Raw genomic sequence first — 24,935 nt, forward strand, 5'->3', positions numbered from 1 at the left:
CTCATGTTTATGATGGGAAGGAACCCCAAGAGAAGAGGCCACTCAGGGGCCTCCCGGTCACTCCCGCCTCCGTACAGGCCAGAACACGTGGTATGCATGTAGGAGTCCCGGGAGGCCCTTTTACCGGGGGCTGATCACGACCCTGGCCCAGGGAATGGACCTGGGGTCCCCAGGGCCTCGGTGAAGAGCGAGCAAGGAGGGCTGGCTTTCAGGACAGGATAGGGCTTCCCACCCCTGCCGCCCCTGCCGTCCGGGCCTCGGTGGACGCGCTGGCGCGCTGGTGCCGGTCCGGCCTCACGCCACGGTGGGAAAGGCAAGGCCGGGCCCTAACGGATCCCCGCACCTCTCTCGTACAGTCGGGTCCCAGGCCTCCAGCCAGCAAGTCTAGCCGGCCAGCCTCAGCCCTCGGCCACGGCCAGTCCTCGGCCACGCCCGCCAGCCTCACCCCTCGGCCACGGCCAGTCCTCGGCCACGGCCAGTCCTCGGCCACGCCCGCCAGCCTCAGCCCTCGGCCACGCCCAGCCCCCCGGTCACGCCAGCCAGCCTCAGCCCTCGGCCACGCCCGCCAGCCTCAGCCCTCGGCCACGCCCAGTCCCCCCCCCCCCGTCACGCCAGCCAGCCTCAGCCCTCGGCCACGCCCAGCCCCCCCCCCCCCCGTCACGCCGGCCAGCCTCAGCCCTCGGCCACGCCCAGTCCTCGGCCACGCCCGCCCGCCTCAGCCGTCGACCCCGCCCAACCCTCGGCCACGCCCCCGCATCCCACCCAGCCCCGCCCGCTCAGGCTGTCCACTGAGTTGGACCAAGTTCTCCGGACACAGGGAGGTCCACGGGTACCATGGCGTTGCAGGAGGCAAAGCTCACCCACCGTGCTGCATGGACCAGCTTCCGCCTCCATGCATTAAAACGCTGGTATCAGGAGTGTGAGGGCACCGGAACCTAAGGCACTCAGGGCCATTTATCACAGGCTGGCTGCCTCTTCAGCTCAGGGGTGGAGAGAGGCAGGACGGAAGGCAGCATGGTCACCCTGGTGCTGTGAGGCAGGTTCCCTGCTGGATCTGTGGTGAGGTCCTGCTACAGGACCAGGAGCACAGGGAACCAGGCAGGTATAAACCCAGCAGGCAGGGTGGTGTCCCCATGGCCATTGGAGACAGAAAGGACAGCAATGCAGAGACAGCATGTCTCTGGACATGGACATTAGAGCCATGTCCAAAAGCTGGGGAGCCCTTTAGCCAGGGCAGTTGGAAGAGGCCGGAAGGACCCTGCCCAGAGCCTCCAGAGGGGTGTGCCCTGCCACACCTGGGTCTTGGGCTTCTGGCCTGCACAACTGTAAGGTTATTTTGGGATCAGTCACCAGCTGTGGAATCAGTTACAGCAGCCCCAGGACACCAGCAGGCGACCTCTCCGGGGTCTTTTTGCTCTCACACACCCCTAAATTTCCTGTTTGCAGAACCCCTGCCAGCACTCCTAGAGTTCTGGAGGGCTCACCCTCCTCATGACCTGGCCCCCACAAGGGACTTCCAGATGAAGAACACTTAGGTAAGGTGGGTTCTTTCTTTTACAAAGTGGGATGAACATGCATTGTGTGTTTTTATTTCTAAATGTATTTTCTGTATCTCTTTTTCAGAAGTCTCTCACAGCGAAGAGCAGCCATCTCCACCTGCCTTACAGAAGTGAGACCCCAAATCAGCACAGTGGCTCTGTGAGCTCCCAGGGAAGCAGCCTAAGTGTGCCTCGGGCAGCCGGCCCTGCGTCCAGGCAGTTCCACTGCTCAGCTCAGGCTCCTGCCCTGGTGCTCTGAGTGTGTGAGAAGTGTCTGAGGCAGGGGTGTCAGGCAGGTGGGAGGGTCAGCCCCAGCAGTGACCAGTGAGGTAGGTGTCATCATTCCCACCTTCCGGATGGGGAGACCAAGCGTCAGCATGCTTGGCCCAGACAAGGCTCAGCAGCAGCAGAGCTGGGGTCTGCGAGAGCCGAGGGTTCCCCTGTACTCCAGCCCTGGTGAGGGTTGGGTGGTCAACTGCTTGCTGCTGACTTAACCTGGCCCAGCCCCTGGCTCTTCCCCTGCAACAATGAAGCCAGGAAGTCTCCATGCAAAAGAATTCCGAGCATCCTCGTTCTCTGGGGCAGCTGTGCCTCAGCCTTCTGGTGTGTGCACCAGCATTTCCGGCTGACTGGTATTCCCAACATGAGTGTTGGGGCTCCCTGTGGAAGACACACGGGAGCCAGCAACTGGCCACCCTCCCTCATGGCTCCCTTAGGGGACCCTGGCAGCCTGTGTCTGTCCAGCTCAGAAAGCCCAGACAAGGACCCTCAGGGCTGGACTCCCACCCCTTGCTGCTCCCGGGCTGTGCCACAACCCAGGCACTGTGCTGGTGCCGGGGCCCCTCAGTGTGGCCTGCAGAGACCCCTGAGGCAGAAGCATGGAAAGCCCAGGATGCACTGCAGTGGTCACCCAGCAGCGCTCGCAGAAAAGCACAGAAAACAAAGCCATCGCCCAGAGCTCTGCTGACAGCCCTGCGGTTGGCCGGTGGCCCAGGAGCCTGCTAGAACAAGCTGTGAGTCTCCCATGCCCGAGTTCCCTGGGCTTCTGCAGCCTGGGACCATCACTGCCACCTCCCACGTTGGAGACCCTAGGGGAAGGACACCCAAGGGCAGAGGCTTACAGAATGGGGGGCCTGGAATGAGAAACAACAGGGTGTCCTTGAGAGGGGCATCTGTCACCAGCCTGTGGACACTGTGGCCACATTTCCGACCCCGGCTTCCCACACCTACAGGCCTCCCCTGCAGTGCAGTGGGCTCAGCAGGACTCCTCGACCAGCCTCTCTGAGGTGTGCACGGAACCCCACCGAGCTGGCTGTGGCCCTGGAGGGTTCACAGTCGGGGGCAATGTGCAGCCATCTGCAAGCACCACCGGCAAGTGCATCTCCTCTGAGTCCTTGGAATGCGTGAGTTTGGTGACTTCTGTCTTTGCAGACCACTTCTTCCACCCCTTCTGGATTCTGGACACTTCTTGCCGAGAATGGTCTGTGGCCAGCACGTAGATGATGGGGTCGGCTACGCTGTTGACCGTGGACAGGCACAGGAACACCACGGAGGCTGTGTATAGGCTGGCTTCAAAGGCACACACTGCGACCCTGTCTCCTCTGTAGTAGGAGAAGGAGGCTGCTTTGATGAGGAGAACCACGTGGTAGGGGGCGAAGCAGACCAGGAAGATGACCACCACTGCTATGGCCGAGTGCTTCACCTTGGTCTTCTGGGCAGCAGTCAGGCCCATGCTCAGCTTGATGCTCCTGAAGATCCGGTGGTTAGTGAAGGCGATGGTGCAGAGGGGGATGGCGAACCCCACGGCGAACCGCGCATAGTGGTAGCCCGCGATCTTTTCGTTCATCCGCATTGGCTCGAAGCAGCTGTCCTTCTCTACTTCCATGTCAAACACCGGGTAGTAAGCGAGCCCCACAGTAACAAAGACACACACAGAGACCAGGATGGCTGTCCTCTGGTGGCGGCGGCCTCGGCTCTCCAGCGCATACACCACGGCCAGGAAGCGGTCACAGGAGATGCAGCACAGCAAGAGGATGCTGATGTAGATGTTGCAGAAGAAGATGTAGGCGGCTGCCTTGCAGGCCTGCGTGCCCAGCGTCCAGCGGTGCTGGTTCCGGATGTAGATGACCCAGAGGGGCAGCGTGCTCACGTAGAGCAGTTCGCAGAGCGCCAGGCAGAACAGGTAGACGGCCAGCACGTTGCCCTGCAGCGCCTGCAGCAGCGTCAGCCACGCGGTCAGGCAGTTGGCCGGCAGGCCCAGCGCACACACCATGCTGTACACCACCACCAGGACCATGCTGCTGCTCTCATGGAAGGATGCAAAGGATGCAAAGGATGCGTTGCAGAGCCCAGCCGGTCCTGAGATGGTCTGAGGGACAGGGGTGGCCACTAGGGTGGCATTTCCTGTGGGGCAGAAACAAGAGTAAGATCCACAGAACTGAGAAAGAGCAAAATCAAGATCCCTGTGACACCAGACCAGGCCCACCAGCTGCTACAAAAATTTCCAGAGAGATTATTTAAACAGATCCTCAGATCCTGGATGTCCAACCCATTGACACTGGGACAAGAACACAGGCTGGGCAGGATACACTCCTTGCAACTCATTGAGGTCAGTTTTAAAAAATGTGGGCATGTGTGAAAGGATGAGTGTTTCTGTCTTCCAACAGCTGAGCAGGTGCCCTTCTGGGCACACGCTCAACAGCATCCGGAATTGGGTGCTCATCGCCACCCTCCTCCAGCCTCGTTCAGGCTTTGGCCCCTGCCCCTGCCCTGACTCAGGCATTGTCCCTTCCTTATGCATAGTATTATCTCCTCCCCGCCTCCTTGAACTATCAGTTACAAAGAAAGAGGACTAACAGCCCTGTCATGATGGTGGATTCGCCCACTTCTCCTCTTAGGTCACTCAAGATTTGCTTTATATATTTGAAGCTTTCATTAATTGGTGCATACAAATTTTAAATTGTCCTGCTTCCTGGTGAATTGACCCTTTTGGCATTATGTCATGATGCTCTTTATCTCTGTGGTAGGCAGAATAATGAGCTCCTCCACACATGTCTGTATCCTAATCCCTAATTGTGAATGTGCTAGTAGTCATGGCAGCGGGGGAACAGGTTGCTGATAGAATTAGGATTAATTAGCTGACTATAAGATAGGGATCGTCTGGCCCAGTGTATCACAGGTGCTTAGATGAGGGACAGGGAGAAAGAAAACAGTCATGGTGGCTTCGAATTGAGAGGACAGGGCTCAGGCCAGGGAACACAGGCAGCCTCCAAAACCTGGAGAAGCTGGGGACCTGGGCTCTTTGTGGCCTCCACAGGGACATGGTGGTGAATCCTTTAATATTGTGTGGCCTTGGTGTCCACTTTGCAGACCCGTCTGGTTCCCCTACAGAAGCAGGGCCCATTCACCCTGGACAGAGCTTCCAGCTCACACCCCCCCCAATAGCCGAGCGGCCGGAGGTGAGAACGCAGGGCATCTGCCCGCCTGTGGACAGGGCTCCCAGGCTGCTCCCTCTAAAAGGATCCTTGGTGTGTGCCCGAGGACGGAGGGCCACCCTTTCCCCTGGCCCACTGGCTGCCCTTCACTCTGCCTGCCTCTAGGTTCCGCCTCCCCTGACCCGAGCACTTGGCCTGCTGCCCTCCCTGCCAGGACCAGCCAGTGGGGACCTCTGAGCAGGTTTCCCACTGTGGTGCCAGGTCGGAGCCTCCATGGAGGAACCAGGGGCTACCCCGGGTGGGACCCAGGAATGCTGGGGGACGGAGGGTGGGGCTGCCAGCCATGGCCTGGCAGCATCAGCTGGGCCTAGACCAGAGCCAGCGGGGCACCTGCCAGTCTCCTGCCTCAGCCTCCTGAGAAGAGGGCTACCAGGTGTGTGCCCATCCAGCTTGGCTGGTACTCGATGGCTCTCCTCCACCTGTTTGTCCTCTTTGGAACAGCTCTCCATGTGTCTCACTGCCCTTGGGCTTCCTGCTAGGGGCCGAATGTCCGTCCTCACCCAAAAGACTCGGTGGGGCCCTCACCTCCAGGACCTCAGAAGGTGACCTTATCTTGAAGCAGCACTTTGACTGAGGTGATCAGAGAGTGGGGCAGGGCGTCCTCACAAAGAGGGATCTGGATGGGGACCGCACGGAGGAAGGGAGACAAGACACTGGGGATGCCTACTCCCTCAGCCCGGCACGCCCGCCAGGACCCCTCCATGGTGCCCGGGAAGCGAATGCTGGCATTCAGTGACCCCCTCCTCAGGGCAGCCCCAGCCCTCGCCTCGGGGACCAGCGAGCTGACTCCACATTTCCTGCTCCCCCTCCATCCTCCGGATGGGTTAGAGATTACCTGCAGGGCTCCATGAGTGTGCAGTCACCTCTGAGTGGATCCAGTCTCCCCCCGCCTGGCTTGTGTGTGACTCATGTCCCCTCATTTCAGTTTGTATGGTTTTAAAAATTGTGATTTTTAAACAAGACTGAACAACATAGCACCGCATGGCAACCATCTCGACCCAGCGGTGCTGAGCAAGCTCTGGAGGGCTGCTTGGAGTCAGCCAGGTGGTCTGCTGGCCTGTGACCTTCTGAGCCCAGCCAGGCCTGTTGCTTGTCCTTCTGAGCCTCAGGCCTTTCTTCTGAGACGTCCCTCCTTGCTTGACGTCCAGGTGCTGCGCTCACCCTCCTGGAGGCTGGACACCTGGATGGAGCCGCCAGTACGCTCCCGCCGGGAGGCCTGCTTCCCACCTTCACCGTGTCTTCAGTGCACTGCGGGGCGAGGTGGCTCCTGAGTCCTACTGCCAAGGGCACTCACTCACCGTGGGGATCTGATCACCTCCCCAAGCCCGACGCCCTCCTGCCATCCGCTGGGGGCGAGGATTGCAGCTGAGCGTCCAGGTGCTAGAGGGAAGCCCTTAGGAATGCTCTTCTGCTCTCCCTGCGGCTTGTCTGTTTTGCTGTGCAGGGGATGGCGTGTTCGGGGGATGGCGTGTGCAGGGATGGCGTGTGCGGGGGGATGGCGTGGGAGGTGTCGTGTGAGGAGGATGACGTGGGGGGGATGGGGTGAGGGGGGATGGTGTGGGGGGATGGCGTGTGCAGGGGAGATGGCGTGTGCAGGAGGGATGGCGTGTGCGGGGGGGGGGTGTGGGGGGATGGCGTGTGCAGGGGGGATGGCGTGTGCAGGGGGGGATGGTGTGGGGGGATGGCGTGTGCAGGGGGGATGGCATGTGCGGGGGATGGCGTCTGGGGCTCCCGCTACCACTGGGCCACATCCTGCTCTACAAAGGCGGTGGTGCAAACGTCCCTGCCTTTGTTGCCAGAAACACCTTCAGCGCGCCCGCCCAGTTCCCTCGGCGCTCCCCAGTGGGCCCGCCTCAGCTCCAGCGTCCAGTTGTCCTTGTTCTTTTTAGATGTAGGCGGCAGTAGAGCCTGTGTGACCTAGGCTTTGCCGGTAAGAGGATGGAACTGGAGACTCCTGCTAAGTGAAATAAGTCAGTCCTGAAAAACCAAAGCCGGACTCTTCTCTGACAGGTGGGTGCTGATGGAGTCCTGGCCTCTGATGCTGGGGAGTGGCCCTGCTGGCCTGGCGGTCATGTGCACCTCCCCGTCCGGGGCCGCGGCGCACCCTGGGCTTCCTCCCCTCCTGCGTTGCTTCCTGGGTGCCTCACACCCGATGCTGGCTTGTTCCTCTTTCTGTGTCTGTCTAACCTGCTTATTTAAACTCACTTGCTGAATTCTAAAATTGTCTCTTTCACTTCTGGGGACTCCATCGGCTCCTGCTCGTGGTGCCTGGCATGAGGGTGGGCACTCCTGCATGGAGGGTGCAGACCCACGAGGGTGCGGGCTTGCTGCCCCAGCCCCACGGGGGCGGGCGGGCTGAGGAGGGTCCTCAGACTCTCTCCAGGGGAGCCTGTGCCCTCACGGTGGACGTCTGTTCTGCACACGCCCATTCAGCCCCCAGGAGAGTCCCGGGATCACCTGCCACCCAACCAGCTGGAAATAAACGGCAAGAAGTCGGCGTGGGCATAAGCCAGACTCAGTGGCGCCTTAGGTCTGCGCCGTCGCTGAGGTTCACCGTGACCCCAGAGCACATGGCCACCACTGTACAGGGTCACATGGCCTCTGAGGCCAAGAGGATATTGGAGCCGGGGCTCTGAAGGCCACAGGGTGTGAGAGCCATCACAGCCGTGTGCGGCCACTGCCTGCCATCCTCCTGCTGGCCCGGGGTTCTGGGCGTCCTGTGAGTCCAGCCTTAGTGGTATGCCCAGCATTTGACCAGAGCCCACTCACGCAGCGCCAGAAGTGGGGCCCAGTGGGCAGCGCCCAAGTCCTGGCCCAGGTCCCTCCCTTGTGTTTCCAGCCGGGGAGTGGACGGAACCCCAGTCTGCCGGATGCTGAGTGCTTGGTCATATGCCTCCCCAGTGCTGCTCCACTTTGGCCCCCGACAGGACAGAAGCTCGGTCTCCCCGTGTCCTTCACTGCAGGCGTTGTTTTCTGATGTTTTTCCCGAGGGGCTGGGGACAGAGCCGGGGACGGAGCCCAGGGCCTCACCGTGCTAAGCAAACACTACCACTGAGCTCCACCCCAGCCCTCTTATTTTCTGTCTGCTGGTAGTGGCCATCCTGTTGGGTGTGAGGTATGAGGCCACCCACCCACTGTCCACTCACTCTGCTTGTGTCATTGTCCCCAGTCTAGGTGGACAAGTTGAGGCTCCAGAAGTGCTGGGCTGCCTCTGAGCTCTGACTGAGGGTCCTCTGCACAAGAGCTGTGCCAGGAGAGCAGGCAGCGGGGCCGGAGGGAGGCGCCCCCCTGGCCACCTGAGCCCACTCCCCAGCCTCAGACGCCCCCAGCCTGTCCTCCCCCCTCCCAGCACCCCTGTTGTGTGGTGCCTCAAAGATGCAAAGGACCCTTTACCCAGGTGGAAGCAGAAGCGAGGCCTGTGCAGCCGGCCCAGCCTGCCTGCTTCAGAGCAGCTCTGGTCCGTCCCCCGCCTACCCCACACTGCCACGCGGTCCGCCCAGGGTCCTAATGAGGCCTGGCCCCACGCCACCTGCTCAGGCCCACGCGCCTGTAGGCCCTCACTTAGGGCCACCAAGTCCCACCTGCTCCACTCGTCTCCCCCAGCGTGTGACCTGGGCGGGAGCCTCGGGGTGTGGGCAGAAGAGCCCCAGAAGGGAGGCAGCAGGGCAGAGGGGGAGGCTCATGGCCAGCTCTTCACCATGGCCCCTGCCAAGCTCTTCCATGGCCAGCAGGGCTCCTGAGGGGCACGTGGGACGGCAGTGCTTCTGGGACGTGGACAAGAGAGCTCCTGTCCCTCATCCCTTTCCTGCTGTTCCCAGCACTTTCCAGAACGGTGAGATGGACACTTGTCAGCTCCTGGTGGAGACTGGTGGAGAGCCTGTGGGTCTGTTGTCTCAGTTCGTTTTTGTTTCAGAAATCTGCCTCTGCGTGTTGCTTTTTGAATCAACATGCAAAGAGAGGCGAAGGAGGAGGTGCGGTAGGAGGCTCCTGGGGCCCCTCCTCACTATTCAGGGTTGAAGGAGTGCGCTCACCTGGCATATTCGCAGGTTCCAATCTCAGGCTGGCTCTAAAATAAGCTTTCTAGTGCACCCTGTGCGCCTTGCAGGTCCTAATGAGAAGTGTACTGCGGCAGTTTAAAAGGACCTAGAGAAAGAGAGGTTGAAATTGCTTTAGGAAGATTGGATTAAATCCTGTGAACTGATCACGAATTCACTCTTTGGACAAAACGATTAGAGAGCATTTATGATGTGCCAACTCTTGATTCATCCTGTGGGATGCAATGTCAGGTCCTTAACATACAGAAAGCTCCCCCAAATCAACAAAAGGCAACCTAATAGAAAGAATCACTGAAGCCAGTGAGCATGAAGCTGTCACACAGTACTCCAGAAATGAAGAATTTTAACTCTCCTTGTCTTGGAGAAAAAGGTAGGTGTCCTTGTGACGTGTTGAGGGGGTTTCAGTCGCCACAAAAGTTTGGAAGCACAATTGTGCCATAGGTTTCCAAAACTCTTCCATACGTCCCTTTGTTTTTTCGTTTCATTGTCAGCACTGGGCACAAACCCGGGCGCCCCTGCTCCCGCCGCGGCCTGCCATGAGCTACATTCCCAGCCCGGTGCTTCCCTTCTCACCTAGGAAATCTCTGTCTAGAGTGTTTCCTGGGAGGTGACTGACGGTGGGAAGTGCGTGTGACCCAGAAGCTGTACCACAGGCTGCTGCCCAGTGTGCAGGGGACCCCTGAGGACGGTGTCCTCTGCACACAGGGCATGGGGAGGTGGACAGTAGGCTCCAGGGGACCTCTTTCTCTGCACCCTTCACTAACAGGGCAGCTCTAAAACTGGCTCCATGGCGGCAAGGCAGAGAGGGTGTAAGCAAGGCAGGAGCCCCGGACCACTCCAAGGCATCACAAGGACCTACTGTGAGCCTGGAACCCTGGGGAGCTGGGGCCCCCCGGGTCCTCCTGTCTGCAAGTCTGGTACACGTGCGTCTCAGCTTCCACAGAAGGAAGGAAGATGGGTATGGAGAGGGCAACTCGGCCCCAATCCCACCTTCCCCACCAGGGACGGCACTGGGCCAGGCAGAGAGCCTCCTGGAAGGCAGCCCCACGTAAAGCGGGCCTCCAGCCCCCAGGCCCCCCGGGACTGCAGCGTCATGGTCGGCACAGCTCCCTAGCTCCCTGCCTTCCTTCTTCAAGTTTGTTTCTAAAAGCTGGGGCTGACAGGAAGCTGAGCTACTCTCCTGAGGTCACAGGAAGCTTCTCAGTGTGTGAGAAGTCAAAGCAACCCCTCAAGGGACATGGCCAAGTGAGATGTCCAGCTGGACAATCCAGAAAGGCCCTCTGCAAGCGTGACTAGGGGCAGCAGGGAGGAAGCTACCCAGTGTCCTCCACTTCCTGGGTCTCAGCCAGCTGCCCAGTGTGAAGGGGACGAGGACCCTCATAGTTCCCCTGCCAGGACACTACTAGGGGACTTCAGGTCCTCCTGTGCTGAGCCCACTGGGGATCAGTCCAGGAGCAGTGGGGACAGCTGCCCCACTCCTCCTTTCCAGCTGAACCGCTCCTCCTGGGCCCAGTCCTGGTCGTGGGGTCCTGCCTAGCGCTGCGAGCTGCTGTCTCCTTTCAGATCCTGAGGGACACACGCAGAGCAGCACAGGCAGCCTTGTGAGGCCACATACATCAGACGCGAGCATGGAGGCCCAGGATGAGCCTCAGAACACCGAAAGGGCCAGGACCTCCCTGCTGCTGGGCAGAGAGTTCTGGAAAACCAGCAGATGCAGACCCTGGAGAGACAAACCCTTCCCTGCAGGGCTCACCACACCTGTCCCTAAAATCATCTGCATCCCCTGAGCTGGGAGAGCCGCAGCCCCACAGGCCACTCTCACAAGGGCCAGAGCAGTGAGAGCCCGGTAGAAAACCTGAGGTGCTTACCTCCCATGGAGGCTGGCCTCCGTGCTCCCCAGCAGCTGGCAGGGCCACCCTACTACCGAGGGGCTCCTCTGGGCCCCGCCTGCCTACAGAGGCACAGCCTGGACAGGGAAGATGATCTGGCACCTGCACAGCCGGCCAGGCACCACAGGGCACTGAGGCCCAGCTCTGGGGTCCTGTCTGACCTCTGGGCTCCAAGGGTTCCCCTGGACCACAGCAAAGGGGCTGGTGGTGACGCCCAGGTGCCGGAGCAGCCGGGGCAGTTGAAGAGAGACTCCGGGCCCACGGGGACTGTCCCCACACTGGGCTGAACTCCTCACCATGGCCGCCCGGGGTGTCTGCCCCGCACTGCCGCCCACTCTGCCTGCACACCAGTCACCAGCCTCTGCTTCTCCGAGCGGGCCCTGTGCTTGGTTGGGTGCTTCTGCTCCACGAGCATGCAGCTTCAGGCCAGCCAGGATCCAGGCGCCCGCCCTGCTGCTCACACCCACGGCTGCTACCAGCCGCTTCCTGCTCCCCGAGTCTCCCCTGCCCTCAGGTGAGACTGCACAGGGCCCTCTCACCTGCTGGACTGCAGGGGCCCTGAGCCAGGCAGCTCAGGTGCTGTGTGGCCATCTCTGGGGCAGCAGGGCTGTCTCCCACGAGGAGAGGTAAGGTGTGCCCCACCCTCCTGGCCACAGGTCCTTCCCCGGAAGGGTGCAGTGGGTCGGGCCCTCGCTACCCCTTGGCTCTTGTGTGCGTCAGAGGACAAGGGCCAGGTGAGAGGATCCCTTGCTGCTCCACCTTGAGAAGCAGACGTGGCCCTCCAGCAGGGTGGGAGCCAGGCCAGGCCCTGCTTGATGGCTGCTCGACTCGCCCACCCTGGCCACCGGGCCACTCTCTGGGGTCTGTCTCAGCTGTGGGTAGGTGGGAGTGGCTGAGCCCTGGGAAGGGGCCTGACTTGGCAGCAAGGGGCGCCTAGGCTGCCCAGGAGCCTGCACGTGCCCGCCATGCCCTCGAGGCCCACAGCACTCACAGGGCTCCCAGCACTGCATGTCCACAAGGCCCACGGCGCCCGCGGTGTGACGATGCCAGCCCAGGCCCGGTGGCGCCAGGCTCCTGGGGAAACTGCGGAGGCTGGAGACAGAGCAGCGCAGCTGGGTCCTTGGACGTCACCTGGGGACTAGTCAGAGTCAGGAGGTGGGCCTGGGTCAGCCCCATCCCTTCCGCCTGCTCTGCAGCGGCCCCGACACTGCTTGCCTGCGTCCCCTGCCTCCCAGCCCCCACTGCAAACCGCCACTCTGTCCAGCCATCTTCCAACCACACCTTCCCCTGCGCCTGGCCAGCGCCCTCGGCGACTTCTCCTTTCACACACGCACCCCTGGGGAGGCTGCCACTGGCTTGCTGCCCACCCGCTGGCCACAGTACCTGGGAACGCTCAGGCGGCACACGGGAGTACTGCCCTGGCACCTGCTGTGTGACCCTCTGGCCGTCCATCACAGAGCGCTTCACGCAGATGTGGGCTGCGGCCACGGCCTGCCACGCTCTTCAGGGGCCGCCAGCCTGGGCTGCTGCAGTGCCCTCCCGGCCTCCGCCCTCAGCACCGCGGGCACTGTGGGGTATCTCCAACCCCTTCCTCCCACATCCTTCTCCGAGAACTGCCCTCACTCGGTCTCCGCGGCCGGGATGCGCTCAGGCTGGAGCGCAGACTCCTCGCGAGGAGTGGGCTCTGCTTCCCGCCCCAGCAGAGGCAGCCCTCCACCTTCCCACTGGGGCAGGTCAGGGTTGAGAGGACACGGTCTCTAACGCGGTCTCTAACACGGTCTCTAAGGCGGTCTCGTCTCTGCACTGTGGGTGAGGCGCACCCTCCTGCCCAGCTGCCGGCCTCGTCCCAGCCCCTCTCTGCCCTCTTGCCTTGGTTGTGCCTGGCCCTAAAGCATGGCATTATGTGTCCTGGACAGAGATGCTGCAGACCACTGCTCAGCCTCCCTCTCCAGCAGTCGGTGGTCAGCCATGCTCCTCGTGGCTCTGCCCAGCCTGGCTTCATGAAGCCAGCCCATGCTGTGCCAGGTGATTTGGATGCCCAGCCTAAGAGACCTGTGAGCCACCAGCCATGGCATCTTGCCCCATGACTGGATGGGCCACTGCCCACTGCAACAGAGCCCCAGGGTCCTGCTGTCCCTCTTCTGTGGCACTGCGCAGCCTAGACTACCCTGGAGGGAAGGAGCCCCGCGTCCACTAACCACGCGGCCCCAGGCTGCTCCCAGGGGATGGCAGAGCACACAGGCCAAGAGAGGTGGGGGACGTCCAGCCCCTGCCTGGCTTCTGTACTAGCAGCCCTTGAGGCTCTCCTGAGGGAATCAGGGTAGATGGGGACACCAACGTGACAGAGGCTCCACCACAGGACTTAGGGCACTGTGCCCCCAAGTCCCATCTTGGGGATAGCCCCAGGTTAAGGGCCCTCAACCAAGCCCCTCCTTCGCTCCAGCAAACGGCCTTCCCTCAGAGGCTCTGCTGGGGGGCCAGTCCCCCAGGACCCTGCCAGCTTGCCAAGGACGGTGACTTACCCAGGCCCATCCTGCCGCGGCGCCGTGTGCCCCTCTCCAGGGCTCACTGAAGTTTCAGGAAGTAGAGGGGTCTGAACACGTTCACTCCAAAACTCCCCTAACCACAAGCAGAGCTGAGCCGGGCTGGCCAATGGGGTGTTATCTCCTGGTGATGACAGTGGGGCCTCCCCGCTTTCCACGGGACAGGGTGTCAGCCAACGGCTGCAGGCCCGCCTGCCTGCACAGACAGCATCCCCAGCAAGAGCAAGCAGGAGATGAACCAGGACCCCAGGCACAGAGACCAGGGACCCCAGGGCAACACAGCCAGGCAGCTCCATCCAGCTGGTGCACACCTTCCCTGTGTCCCAGGCAGCCCAGCAGCATAGGCAGCAGGAGGGCTGGCGAGGGGAAGCCACACCGCCCAGGCACAGAAGCGCCGTGCTCCCCGGAACACCTGAGGGGTGCCCTGCCGAAGATGCCCTGCCCTCCCTCTGCCCGCTTCCTGGCAGGCCTGCGGGCACAGGGGCTCCCCTGGGGGTTCCTCCTTGAGGGGCCCCACAGCGACTGGGGGCAGGGGGCCAGGGGCCACCTGGGAAGCGTCCTTCAGTGGGGGCACAGGCTTCCTGTGGCTTGCAAAGCCCTGGGCCAAAGCAAATTGGAGCCAAACATGCAGCCTCCAGCTTCTGGAAAACACCGGCCGCTGCCAGCCCGTCCACCCCCCACAGACCTCTCCTTGCACAAGGGCTGCCTCCAGGTGGGGGGTGTGGCCCCTTCCCCTGCCCACCCCAAGGCACCTGGCCCAGTCCTGGTCCTTACAGTGGTGGGGACAGGGGAAGGGGTTGTGTCCAGGGACATCTCCAGGGCAGCTCTGTGGCCAGCACTGCTTCAGGGGTGAAAAACAGTCTTGCACCAGACAGTCGTACCAAAGGCCAGGGCCCCTGGGGGTTTCCCCAAGAAACATGGGTCTCAGCCCATGCCTGGCCACAAGCCCCAAGCCCTCTGCCTCTCAGGACCACCCCTGAGCAGCGGTCTCTGGGGGCTCAAGTGGGCGCGGTGAAACCCCTAGGTGTCTAGGAAGCCCGACGAGTGTGCAGGTCTGAGGCACCGCACCTGCCCAGGGGCTGGGACCCTGAAGGGGTCTGGTGCACACGCCACGTCCACCAGGGGCCACCCCAAGCCACTGACCTCTGTGCCCCTGGTCCTGCGTTGCCCGCCTTGGGGAGTCCAGGTGTCCAGGGCCGCCGTGGGAGGACACAGCCTCCTGCCCTGACCAGCCTGTCTGGGGAGTTCTGCCTTCTGCTCCCACCAAGAGCCCCATCTCTTGGGGTTTGCCAAGTGGTGCTTTCCAGTGACATAACCCTCCCCGACAGCTGCGTTGGGGTGGCCAGGGCTTTCCTCCCGCGGGGCAGGCGCACTTGGCCCTCCGGTGCTGTGGTCTCCTCCAGGCGTGGTGAAGCCCTCAGCTCGCTAATTTTCTTCTCCACGGACTCCCAGACTTTCCCCTCACTGTGGTAAAGTAAGCAGGTCCAGCAGTGCCCGCTTCACCACCTCCAAGGGAACAGCTGGGCAGCCTTAGCACACTCACAGAGGGCAGCCGCTGTCCCCAGGACTTGGTGGCCTTGAGGAACTGAAACTGCCCAGCAAACCAGCTCCCTGCCGTGCCCTGCCGGGCCTCTGCCCTGCAGCTGCGTGGGACCGCATGGGACTGCTGGCTGCTGGGACCGCATCTTGAGCAGCATCGCCCACCGTCTGCCCTACTGTGACAGCTTCTTTCCATCAGCACTGTGTCCCCAGGGTCCCTCCCTGCTGCTCAGTTGTCAGCGTCCCTCCTTCTCAAGGCTGCACGATGGTCCACTGGTGCATGGACCTTCACTTCTCTGCTGGACACTCTGTGGCTTCCACCTCTTGGCTGCCATGTGTAGTGGACATAGGTGTGCAGGATCCATGGATTTAACACCCTCTGTGTCTCTCTCAGTCATTATTCTTTTCTTTTTTCTTTTCTTTTTTTTGGTACTGGGGATTGAACCCAGGGGCACTTAACCACTGAGCCATACCCCCAGCCCCTTTTATCTTTTTATTTTGAGACAGGGTCTCACTAAGTTGCTGAGGCTGACTTTGAACTTGTGATCCTCCTGCCTCAGCCTCCTGAGCTGCTGGGATTATAGGCATGCGTCACATGGGCCTGTTAGTCATTATTCCTGAAGTCGCTCAACTCATCCAAACCTGACGAGCTGCCCACAATGCCTCTGCACTGCTGGCTGTGAGGTTTGTCTCTGTAGATTTGTCACTATGGTAAGTGACGTCCATTAGTTTCCAGAAACCAAGCTGCCTCTCAGTGGGTCCGTCTGTTACTGTAGCGCCTGATCTGTGGGCTGAGCTGGTGACCTCTGAGCAGAACGGGTCTTCCTGGCCTTTTGGACTATCCTTGGACCATCTCTTGGAGGAGGGCTCTGTCCTTGCCTCTCCCACCTTTTATGATGCTGAATGGGAGGCAGGGTTTCTGGGAGTTTCCATAGGGTCAGCCTTCCCACACACAAGAGGGAAAGAGGTTCCCAGGTTCCAGCCAGGGAAGTTTTAAAGACAGTTTCACAGAAAAAGGACAGGATGGGGAAGGAGAGGGGCTTTTGAGAAGTGTCAACACAAGAACTTGCCAATTCTGAAAGTCCTCATCGCTAGCCGGTGCTCCTTCAACCAAACTTACCCTGAGTGTGAGTCACCAATGTGGTTTCAATCAAGTGTGCACCAGTTAGGCCCACGTTTCAGTCATATTTTCTTCACTGTCACCAAAATACCCGACCAGAAAAACTTAGAGGAGGGAGGGTTTATCTCAGCTCACCATTTCAGAGGATCCAGCCGTGCCGGATCCATCCTCCTCTTGGAGCTGGCTCCAAGACCAGACATCACAGCAGAAGGGTGTGGCAGAAAGCTTCTCAGCTCAGGTTATCCAGGAAAGAGAGAGAGAGAAAGACACTGGGGGGAAGATGCACCCTCCCAAGGGTGTCCCCTAGTGACCCAAACCCTCATCCAGGTCCCTCCTCCCCCTGGGCCATTCTGCTGTCAATGGATGAACCCAGCGAATGATCTGATTCACTGATGGTTAAAGATGTCACGATCCAATCGTCACTACAAGCCCCGCCTTTGAACCTTGTTGCATTGGGGTCATGTTTTCAGCACGTGAGCTCTTGGGAGGCATTCCAGGTCCAAACTATAACATTCCACCGTGACCCCCCCAAAGCTCATATCTACCTCACAATGCAAAATGCATTCAGTCTGTCTCTAGGAGTCCCTGTAGTCTTAACAGAATTGCTCAAAATTTCAAGTCCAAGGTCTGCTCTGAAACTCAAGACAAACTCTCAGTGTGAGTCTCTGTAAAACTCAAAAGCAAGTTACATGTATCCAATATATTATGGCACAGAGTAGACTTTCCCATTCCATAAGGGAGAAACGGGCATAGGAAGAAAGGATGGGGCCAAAGCAAGACTGAAATCCTGCTAGGAAAACATTAAATTCTGTAGCTCCACGTCCAGTGCAGTGGCAGGATGTGGGCCCCAGGCCGGGGCAGCCCCTGCCAGCTGCAGCCAGCGCAGCCTATTTTGGATTGGCATGCTGGCTTCCTGCAGCTTTCCTCAGCAGATGCACTGGATTCTTGGCACCTCGAACTTCCAGGGGTCTCCATGACAGCCTTGGCTTCACTCTCACATCCATGCATCATGGTCCAGGGCCTGCCCGCAGGGACTCAGCTGCTACATGTTGCCTGGCCTCCCCAGCAGCCCTTCGAAGTCTCAGTGGAAGCCTCCAGGACCCCAAAACTCCAGCATTTCTCATTCCTTCAGAGTCAGTGCTGATGGCTTTTGCAGCTTGAGCAGTGGCCAGGCACCCTCGGCCCTCACCTCCAAGGGCTGGGAATCCTGGGGAAACTCTTCCCTTGAGGCTGCAGCGGGTGTGACTTGCGGATTCCTGGCATGCCCTCATGGCATCTTTCCTGCTGATTGCTCAAAGACGTGGCTTCTCTTCAGTGGTGCCCATCTCCTCAGAAAAGATCGACCGGGGCCACAACTTTAAACCTGCTCCTTTTCTGGCCAAACTGCAAATTTTTCAAATCTTTCTGCTCTGCTTTTTGCTCCTGATTCTCTCAGTAACCTGACTAAAATCCTCCAACAATGCCCGGACCCCTGCCTGAATGCTGTGCTGCCTTGAAATGTCCTCCTCTAGATTAAGTAGTCGGTGATCTTTACATTCAGCCTGACAGACAGTCTCAGGGCATGGACAATGCTAGAAAGGTTCTTTGCAACCATGTAACCCGAGTGGCCTCTATCCAGTTCCCAGCAGAGGTCTCCTCCCCTCTGAAGCATCAAGCACAGTTCTTCCTATCCACATTCCCATCAGCGTCTGGCCCCGAGCTCCCGCCACCGACGCCCAGCAAGCTCCGCGGGACATCCGGAGGCTTCTCCAGCCTGCGTGCCCAAGCTCCTCCTACAAACCAGTTCTAAAGTCTCTGAACCACCAAAGCAGGAAGAGTGGCCACAGTGACCCCCACTGTTGATACCAATTTCTATGTTAGTCACCTTTTTGTCACTGTGACCAGAACACTTGACAAGAACAACTCAAAGAGGAAGGACTTATTTTGGCTTACAGTTTCAGAGAATCCAGTTCATGGTCAGCTGGCTCCATGGCAGAAGGACATGGCAGAGGAGAACTGCTCGGCCCAGGGCAAAGCTGAGAGAAGCAGGGAAAGAGAGGTGAGGGTGAAGAAAAGCCCCTCCGGCCGCCCCCAGTGACCCACACCTCCAGCCAGTCCCACCTCCCAGAAGTCCACTGGTCTCTGTGGATATGGACCAATCCACTGATGAGGTCAGAGCCCTGGGATCCAATCATTGGCTGTCCAGCAAGCCCCACCTCTGAGCCCACCTCTGAGCCCACCTCTGAGCCCACCTCTGAGCCCACCTCTGAGCCTTGCTGGGTTGGGAAATACACTTTCAACACACGAGCTTTTGGGGATATTCCAGATCCCAACCACGACAGCCCAGGGCAGGTTACCTGCAGCCCCAGCAACCCCAAGCACCGGGCCTATGCCACAGAGGTGTCCTTCCCAGGGAAGGGAGGCCTGGCAGCCCACAGGCCCTCAGAACCCCTGTGCCTGAGGTATCGCATGGTCAGAGCCAGCTCCGAATCCCCACGTGGCAGGAGCGCTCCAGGTGTGCGGAAGGGAGACAGGAGGACACATGGCCCGCCCCTCGAGAAGGTCAGACTCGCCCAGCACCTCTGCAGGAGACAGGGTGGGAGGGAGAGGAGTCCCTGGGGCCCTGTGGTGCTGTCACAGACTGTCACGGAGTGCCACCATCAAGCACAGAGCTCCCCAGGACTGGGGGCCTGGGGCTGGGGGAGGACCCATGTGAAGACAGGGACAGGGGGTGACAGCCCCATGGCGCTGAGGGAGCAGCCCGGGAGGGCCTGGGGGCTGGGTGTGGCAGGAGACCTGCAGGTCCCTCCCATCTGTGTGACAATCTGTGGAGTGGGGGCTTGTGACACCTCACCTCCATTTCTGGAAATATCCATGAGAAAATCCCCGTTGGGGGAGTCAGGGTCTGGAGCCCATCCCTGGATCAGCCATGTGGGGAGTGGCCCGGGGGCTTGTTCCAGTGCCCACCCAGCTTCAGCCTGCCCTGCTCCTGGTATTTCCCCTTTACACCGACCTCACACCATGTGGTCACCTCTCCTGGAGGACCCTGTCCACGCTGCCCCAATCCCCACTGCTCTTTGTCTTGCCCTCTTGGCTTTGCGCTGGGGTCAGCCTGTCTGGACCAGCTCAGTGTCCCGAGGGCAGAGAGTGGGAGGACAGTTTAGCTCAGGCTCCATCTACTCAATGGAGGGTCCTGGGGAGGACCAGAGGCCATGGGGGGAGGGTCCAGCAAACCTACGGCTGTCGGAACAGTGGGCCTGTGGACCACTTGGAGGGGCACCAGCACTGGCTCCATCGTCTCTGCCCAGGAGCTGTCTCTTGACCTCCCTGGGTGTCGCTCCTCCCCACAGAGACAGTGTCAGTAGGCACACCCCTCTGCACAGCCCCTGCGGCCCTCAGTGACCTAGGGCTGTGAGTCAGTTGGGGCCGGCCGAGGTGCCTGTCCATACCTGCTTCCAGGACGCAGGGCAGAGCCAGGCAGAACCCGCACCTCTGGGGCTGTCCGCAGGGTTGTGGAGACACCTGTTTAAGGCCACTCTGCAGCTTTAGGACTATTTGCTTTTGTCCTGAGGATCGCTTTGAGACAGGACGAACCTCGAAGACTAGGCCTCCAGACCTCAGGGCATGGGGGCAGGGCAGGTGCTGCAGAACTGCCCATTCCCCCGGGCCGCCCATGAGTTGGACCTGGTGGAGAGAGGCAGAGTGCAAGCCGGCGCTATCCCCTTCGTCCCCTCTGCATAGGACCCTGTCCCGACTGCCGCAGGCAGGAGCCTTGCGTAACTCCTGGCCACGAGGCAGCCCAGCAAAGCCCGGGTGCTGTGGTAGGGTCCAGATTTTCACGTCAGATCTTTGCCCAGGAGGCCTGAGCAGCCAGCCTTGCCCAACTGACACCCTCCTCCTCACCCGAGCACTGCCCAGGCTGGAGGACCTTGCCCAGGGTGGGGTTGAGCCCCCACCAAGGGCATGGTTAGCATCTCTGGACACACTGGAGAGGGTGTTCTGGCGTCCACTGGGTAGAGGCCAGAGATGCTGCTGCTACGGGCCCAATCCCGCGCAGGTGGCTCTCACACCACCACCAAGAAGTATCTGGCCTCCAATGTCCAAGGTCCAAAGCCCTGGCTGCCTGCCATGGCCCCAGGGAGGTCTGGAGCACGGGGGACCACCCTGCTCTCTGTCCTCCTCCCGCTGCATGCTAGCCGTGGGGAAGGCCTGGAGCTGGGGCCGTGCGCAGTTCCCCAGCCTTTGCCCCGGGGTGAAAAGCAGAAGTGACCTGGTGGCCCTGGTGCTGTGGTGTGGCTTGGCCCCTTCCCTCTGCCACCCGTCCATGACACCTGCCCAGGCACCGGCCGAGGGACAGCAGCCCACACAGAAGACACAGCTGCCTCCGGAACCCACAGAGCTCTCCGGAAACAGTCTGGTGTCCCCCATAGGCCATGGGGGCTCCAGCCACCTCAGCCTCCAGGGGTTCAGGGAGCAACCCAGGGGGCTGTCGTCCTGGGGACCCCTCACCTGTCACTACCAGGGGAGGACCAGGACAGACAGACTCCAGCAGGAGCCCACCATGGACAGGTTCTGAGGTAGAGGGAGGCCTCTGCCGCACAGGGACCCACAGTCCAAAGAGGGATCCCTCACTGTCAGCAGAAGCAGGCCGTACCCCAATCCTGGAGTGCGGTGGAGCTTCGCAGAGCAGCTGAGTCCTGCACCCAGGAAAGGGCATCCAGAGGGGCAGCCAGTGCAAAGGCCGGGGGTGGAAGCTTCGTGGGTAGGGGAGGCCAAAGGGCACAGCCTGGGGTCAGGGTGCCCAGAGGAGACTCAGAGGCCAGAGGAGGCTGGCCTTCCTCAGTCTCCAGCCACGGGGCAGGGGAAGTGGTGCAGAGGGGTGAACGGGTGCTGCTGAAGGACGCAGGGTCGAGGAGACCGAGGGGAAGGCTGTGCGTGCACAAGCCTGTGCCCACGCGAACGTGGATGCCTGTGTGGCGAGCGCGTGCACACCCGTGTGCCACCCGCCACTCCAGGGGAGCAGAGTGCGCTGTGCCTCCGCTCCAGCCCCTCACCTGCAGGCATCTGCGAATGCACCTCTCCTTGTCAGCCAGGGCTTCCTCCATGCGGCGGCACTGCACCCCTGCTCCTGCCTGCACCCCTCAGGCTTCCTCCCCTGCCCAGACAGAGACCAAGGCTGCTCAGCTCACACACACCTGTGCACAAACAGACACACACAGGTGCACGTCCTCGCAGAGAGGTGTGGAGCACGCATACGTGCAGAAACCACGCAGGGCTCCGGGCTCACACCTGGGGACCCTGAGGACAAAGTGGGGGGCCCTACAGTGTGGGGGGTTCCACCCAGCAACCCCCCTGTGACCAGCTGTCCTGGACTGCCCATGCTGGAGCAGCCCTCCTGAGGGCAGTTCTGACCTCGCTGGCCCAGAGGTTGACCTCCCCAGATGTCTGCCCAGGAAGGCTTTGAACGGTCCCTTAAATCTACTTGATAGTTAGGGACTGTGGGGGCTCTACTTTCCATTTCCTTTGGCCATTGCATTTTTCTAACTCGCCCATTCCGTCTATACTGTCAAAGACGTGGACACAGTTGTTCATGGTATCCTATTACCTTTCTTCGGCACTTCCTGCTTTGAATTTTTTGATTTTTAAATGGACACACAGAAAACCTGCTCTCTGATGTTGGTACCCCAGGCTTGACAAGGGCACAGCCACGAGGCAGGAACGGCCCCAAGGACCCCAGACTCGCACCGTGCCCGTGTGGTCAGCCCTGCTCCCCTGCCACGCCTGAAGTCGTTCTCAGAGTTCGCGTGGATGGAACGTTACAATCAGTGCCCCGTGGAATCTGGTTTCCTTTACGGGAAAATGGCACCTGTGATCTGTCCATGGGTGGGAGATAGCCTGAACTCAGCCGTCAATTTTTGCTGAACAGTCGTGTCATTTCATGCATGGACCGCCAGCGAAGACTGCCTCATCTATTTCCAGTCTTCTGCCACTGTCAACAGCCGCCAGAAGGACTCATCAGTGGATTCTCTGGTGGTCACGGCGAGTAGCGGCCAGCTTTGCCCAGGCTGCACCAGGCTGCATTCTCGCGGGTGAGGGATGAGTACCCCTTTTACGCCACTCTTGGTCAGCACCCGCGATGTCTTGGCGTTCATTCACGGCTTAGCCTTTCTGAGGGGGTGTGGGTGTCTCCTGGCGGTAAGTGACGCACCACGCCCTTCCTGTACTTGCTGTCTGTTTACCTTCTCTGGTGCTGTTTGTTTGGATATTTGACCCATTTTTAAAGTGGGCCACGTTTCTTGGTTGTGTGTTAGGAGAGTTCACGCATCCTGAACACCAGCCCTGTATCTGAGAGCTGCCAGCCTGTGGTTTCTTGTCATTCAAATCCACAAGTGTGGCGTGATCTCTGGTGCGTTTCATTTTCTACTTCATTGACTCCTTGTCTTAGCTTTATCTAGGCTTTTGCCTTCCTTGGACTTATTCCTGTTTCTGTACCCCAAAGCTTCCTTCTTTCATTTGACTTTCTAAGTTGAGGTACAGTTTAGTGACATTTGGTGCTTTGACTTTGGATAAATGCATCTTAGCACAACTGAGATATAAAATGTTTCCATCACCCAAAAAGGTCCCTGTGGGCTGGGGCTGCAGCTCAGTGGTAGGGCACTTCCCTCACGTGCGTGGGGCACTGGGTTCCATCCTCAGCACCACGTAAATAAATAAAACAAAGGCATTGTGTCCACCTACAACTACAAAAAAAGAAAAAAGTCCCCATGCCCGCTGCAGCCAGTCCCTCCCCAGCAGGCCCAGCCCCCTGAGGCAGAGACAGAACTTGCAGGTCCAGGATCTCTCCTCAGCGCAGGTCCTTGAGGCTGCTTCCCCGCCCTCACTCCCCCGCACCTCCGGTCTGGGCACACATGTCTTTATTATCAAGCCATCTTAGGCATTTTAAATTTCTATTAGGTTCTCTTCTTTTAACTCATGGGTTACTCAGCAGTGTGTGTTACAGAGCTTGGCTACAAAAAAATGTCTCCACATTGTCCTGCATTTCCAAACATCAGCCATGTTAAAAGAATTACGGTGTGACCTGAAACTCACCCTCTCCTTACTCAGCTGTCCATGTGCTGTGCTTGCCCTCCGTCCACGGTCCACCCTGCCTTCCACCCATTCACCCTCTCTCCATCCACCCATCCCTCTTTCTTTCCACTCATCCATCCACATCCACCTCTCTATCCGCCTGCTGTGGCCTGAATGTGCAGGCAACGGGGTCTGAAGCCTGTGAGGGGGTAAGGTGCAAGCTGATTGCCCCCAAGACCTCTGCCCTGCTGGGGCCTTCAACTCTGCTTTCAGAGGAGCCGCTTCCTGATAAAAGAATGAGTCAACCCCCTCTGCACCCACTCACCTCCTCTTGCCTTTCTGTCACCCACCATGAATGGCACAGCAAGAAGCCCCTCGCCAGGTGCCAGCACCTTGATCCTGAACTTCTCAGCCTCCAAAACTGGCAGGAAACAAACTCCAGTTTTTTATAAACTACCCAGTCTCAGATATTTTGCTCTAGCAACCCTTCTTTCTATGCATCTCTCCCTCCGTCCACTCCTCTGCTCCTTCCTCCTTCTGTCCCTCTATCTAACCATCCACTCTTATCCACCCATCCCTCCTCTCTCCACCAATCCTCTACCCATCAATCCACTCCTCTGTCTGTTCGTCACCCCTCTGATCATTCGTCTACCTGTCTGTCCCATACTTTCCCTACAAGGCTCCTCGTTACCATCCGGGACAGCTGACTCCACCTGGGGTACCACTTCCAGGCAGGCCCTATGCCCTGGGAATCGGAATCCAGCAGAGAAAGTCTCAGGGCTAGAGCGCCAGGAAGTGCTGTTTGCCTGCCGTGTCCCCAGGGGTCTCAGACATTCCAAGGGCTCAGAGTTGCCTCCTGGGAGCCCAGCAAGGGCCTGACTGTGCAGGGCACGGATGACCCAGGCCTCCACTGCACAGGCACAGAAGGAGGAAGGCACCCAGACCCACCTGCGGGGGAGCGAAGAGTTTGAAGAAGGTGAGTTCTGGGTGGCTGGGAGGTAGGGTGGGAGGGGGGCAGTCAGGTGGGTGGCTGGCAGCATCGAAGGTGTGAATCATGCCACAGCGTAAGCCTGGGTTGGGACACACCTCAGTCACTCCATCGCAAAAAACCGTGGCACCGACCTATCTGTGATGCAGACCTAGTGGCCAGGTCCCCAGAGCTGGGCTTGCACCCAAGAAGGGCTCATCTGCCAATGGCACTTACCAAACCAGTCTTCAGGCCACTCAGGTGTCTGGAGCCTGTGAAGCCTGTGTTCACACACTGACCCTCCTCTGGAAAGCAGGGTCTGGGGAGGGGATCAGCAGGGAGCTGCTTAGGGACGCAGGCCTGTGCTCCCCCTCAGTTCCCACATGCCCCAGCTGCCCACACCCACCAAGCTCTGAGCCTCGTCTTCCCACACTGGGTCCTGACCATCTGGAGATCTCCCCAATTCCAACAGACCTGTTGCTTCGCAGCTGCACCAGAGGAGGAGAGTCCAGCCCTGCCTGCTCCTGCCTCCATGCAGGTAGCCCCTGGAGGGCAGGAGGCTGATGGGAGCAGCCCACTTTGAACACAGCCCCCTTAGTCCAGTGCCTGCCACCCATCCTAGGGAAGTAACAGGAGTGGGGGACTCTGCAGACTGGCCCACTCTGGCCTGCGGCACCTGTTTCATTCACCTCACTCAGAAAATCTCCCAGGGACCCTGGTGACAGTAAGGGCAGTTGCCCGAT

The 24,935-nt window shown here is 59.9% G+C and overlaps 1 protein-coding gene and 1 long non-coding RNA gene across 2 annotated transcripts; both read right to left on the minus strand.

Moving 5' to 3' along the window:
- Nucleotides 1-804: 804 nt before the first annotated feature.
- Gpr132 (G protein-coupled receptor 132) lies at nucleotides 805-3,862 on the minus strand. Its single transcript, XM_047534593.1, has one exon. It carries the CDS (start codon nucleotides 3,832-3,834, stop codon nucleotides 2,794-2,796), a length of 1,041 nt encoding a protein of 346 aa, XP_047390549.1. The 5' UTR covers nucleotides 3,835-3,862; the 3' UTR covers nucleotides 805-2,793.
- LOC124970986 (uncharacterized) lies at nucleotides 3,860-13,830 on the minus strand. The gene is made up of 3 exons (XR_007106244.1): nucleotides 13,499-13,830; nucleotides 9,064-9,175; nucleotides 3,860-3,941 (listed from the first exon to the last, which is right to left on the minus strand). It is a non-coding gene; the product is annotated as an uncharacterized LOC124970986 (long non-coding RNA).
- Nucleotides 13,831-24,935: the final 11,105 nt, after the last annotated feature.

This window comes from Sciurus carolinensis, chromosome 2, assembly GCF_902686445.1.
Source record: "Sciurus carolinensis chromosome 2, mSciCar1.2, whole genome shotgun sequence".
NCBI classification, from domain to species: Eukaryota; Metazoa; Chordata; class Mammalia; order Rodentia; family Sciuridae; genus Sciurus; species Sciurus carolinensis.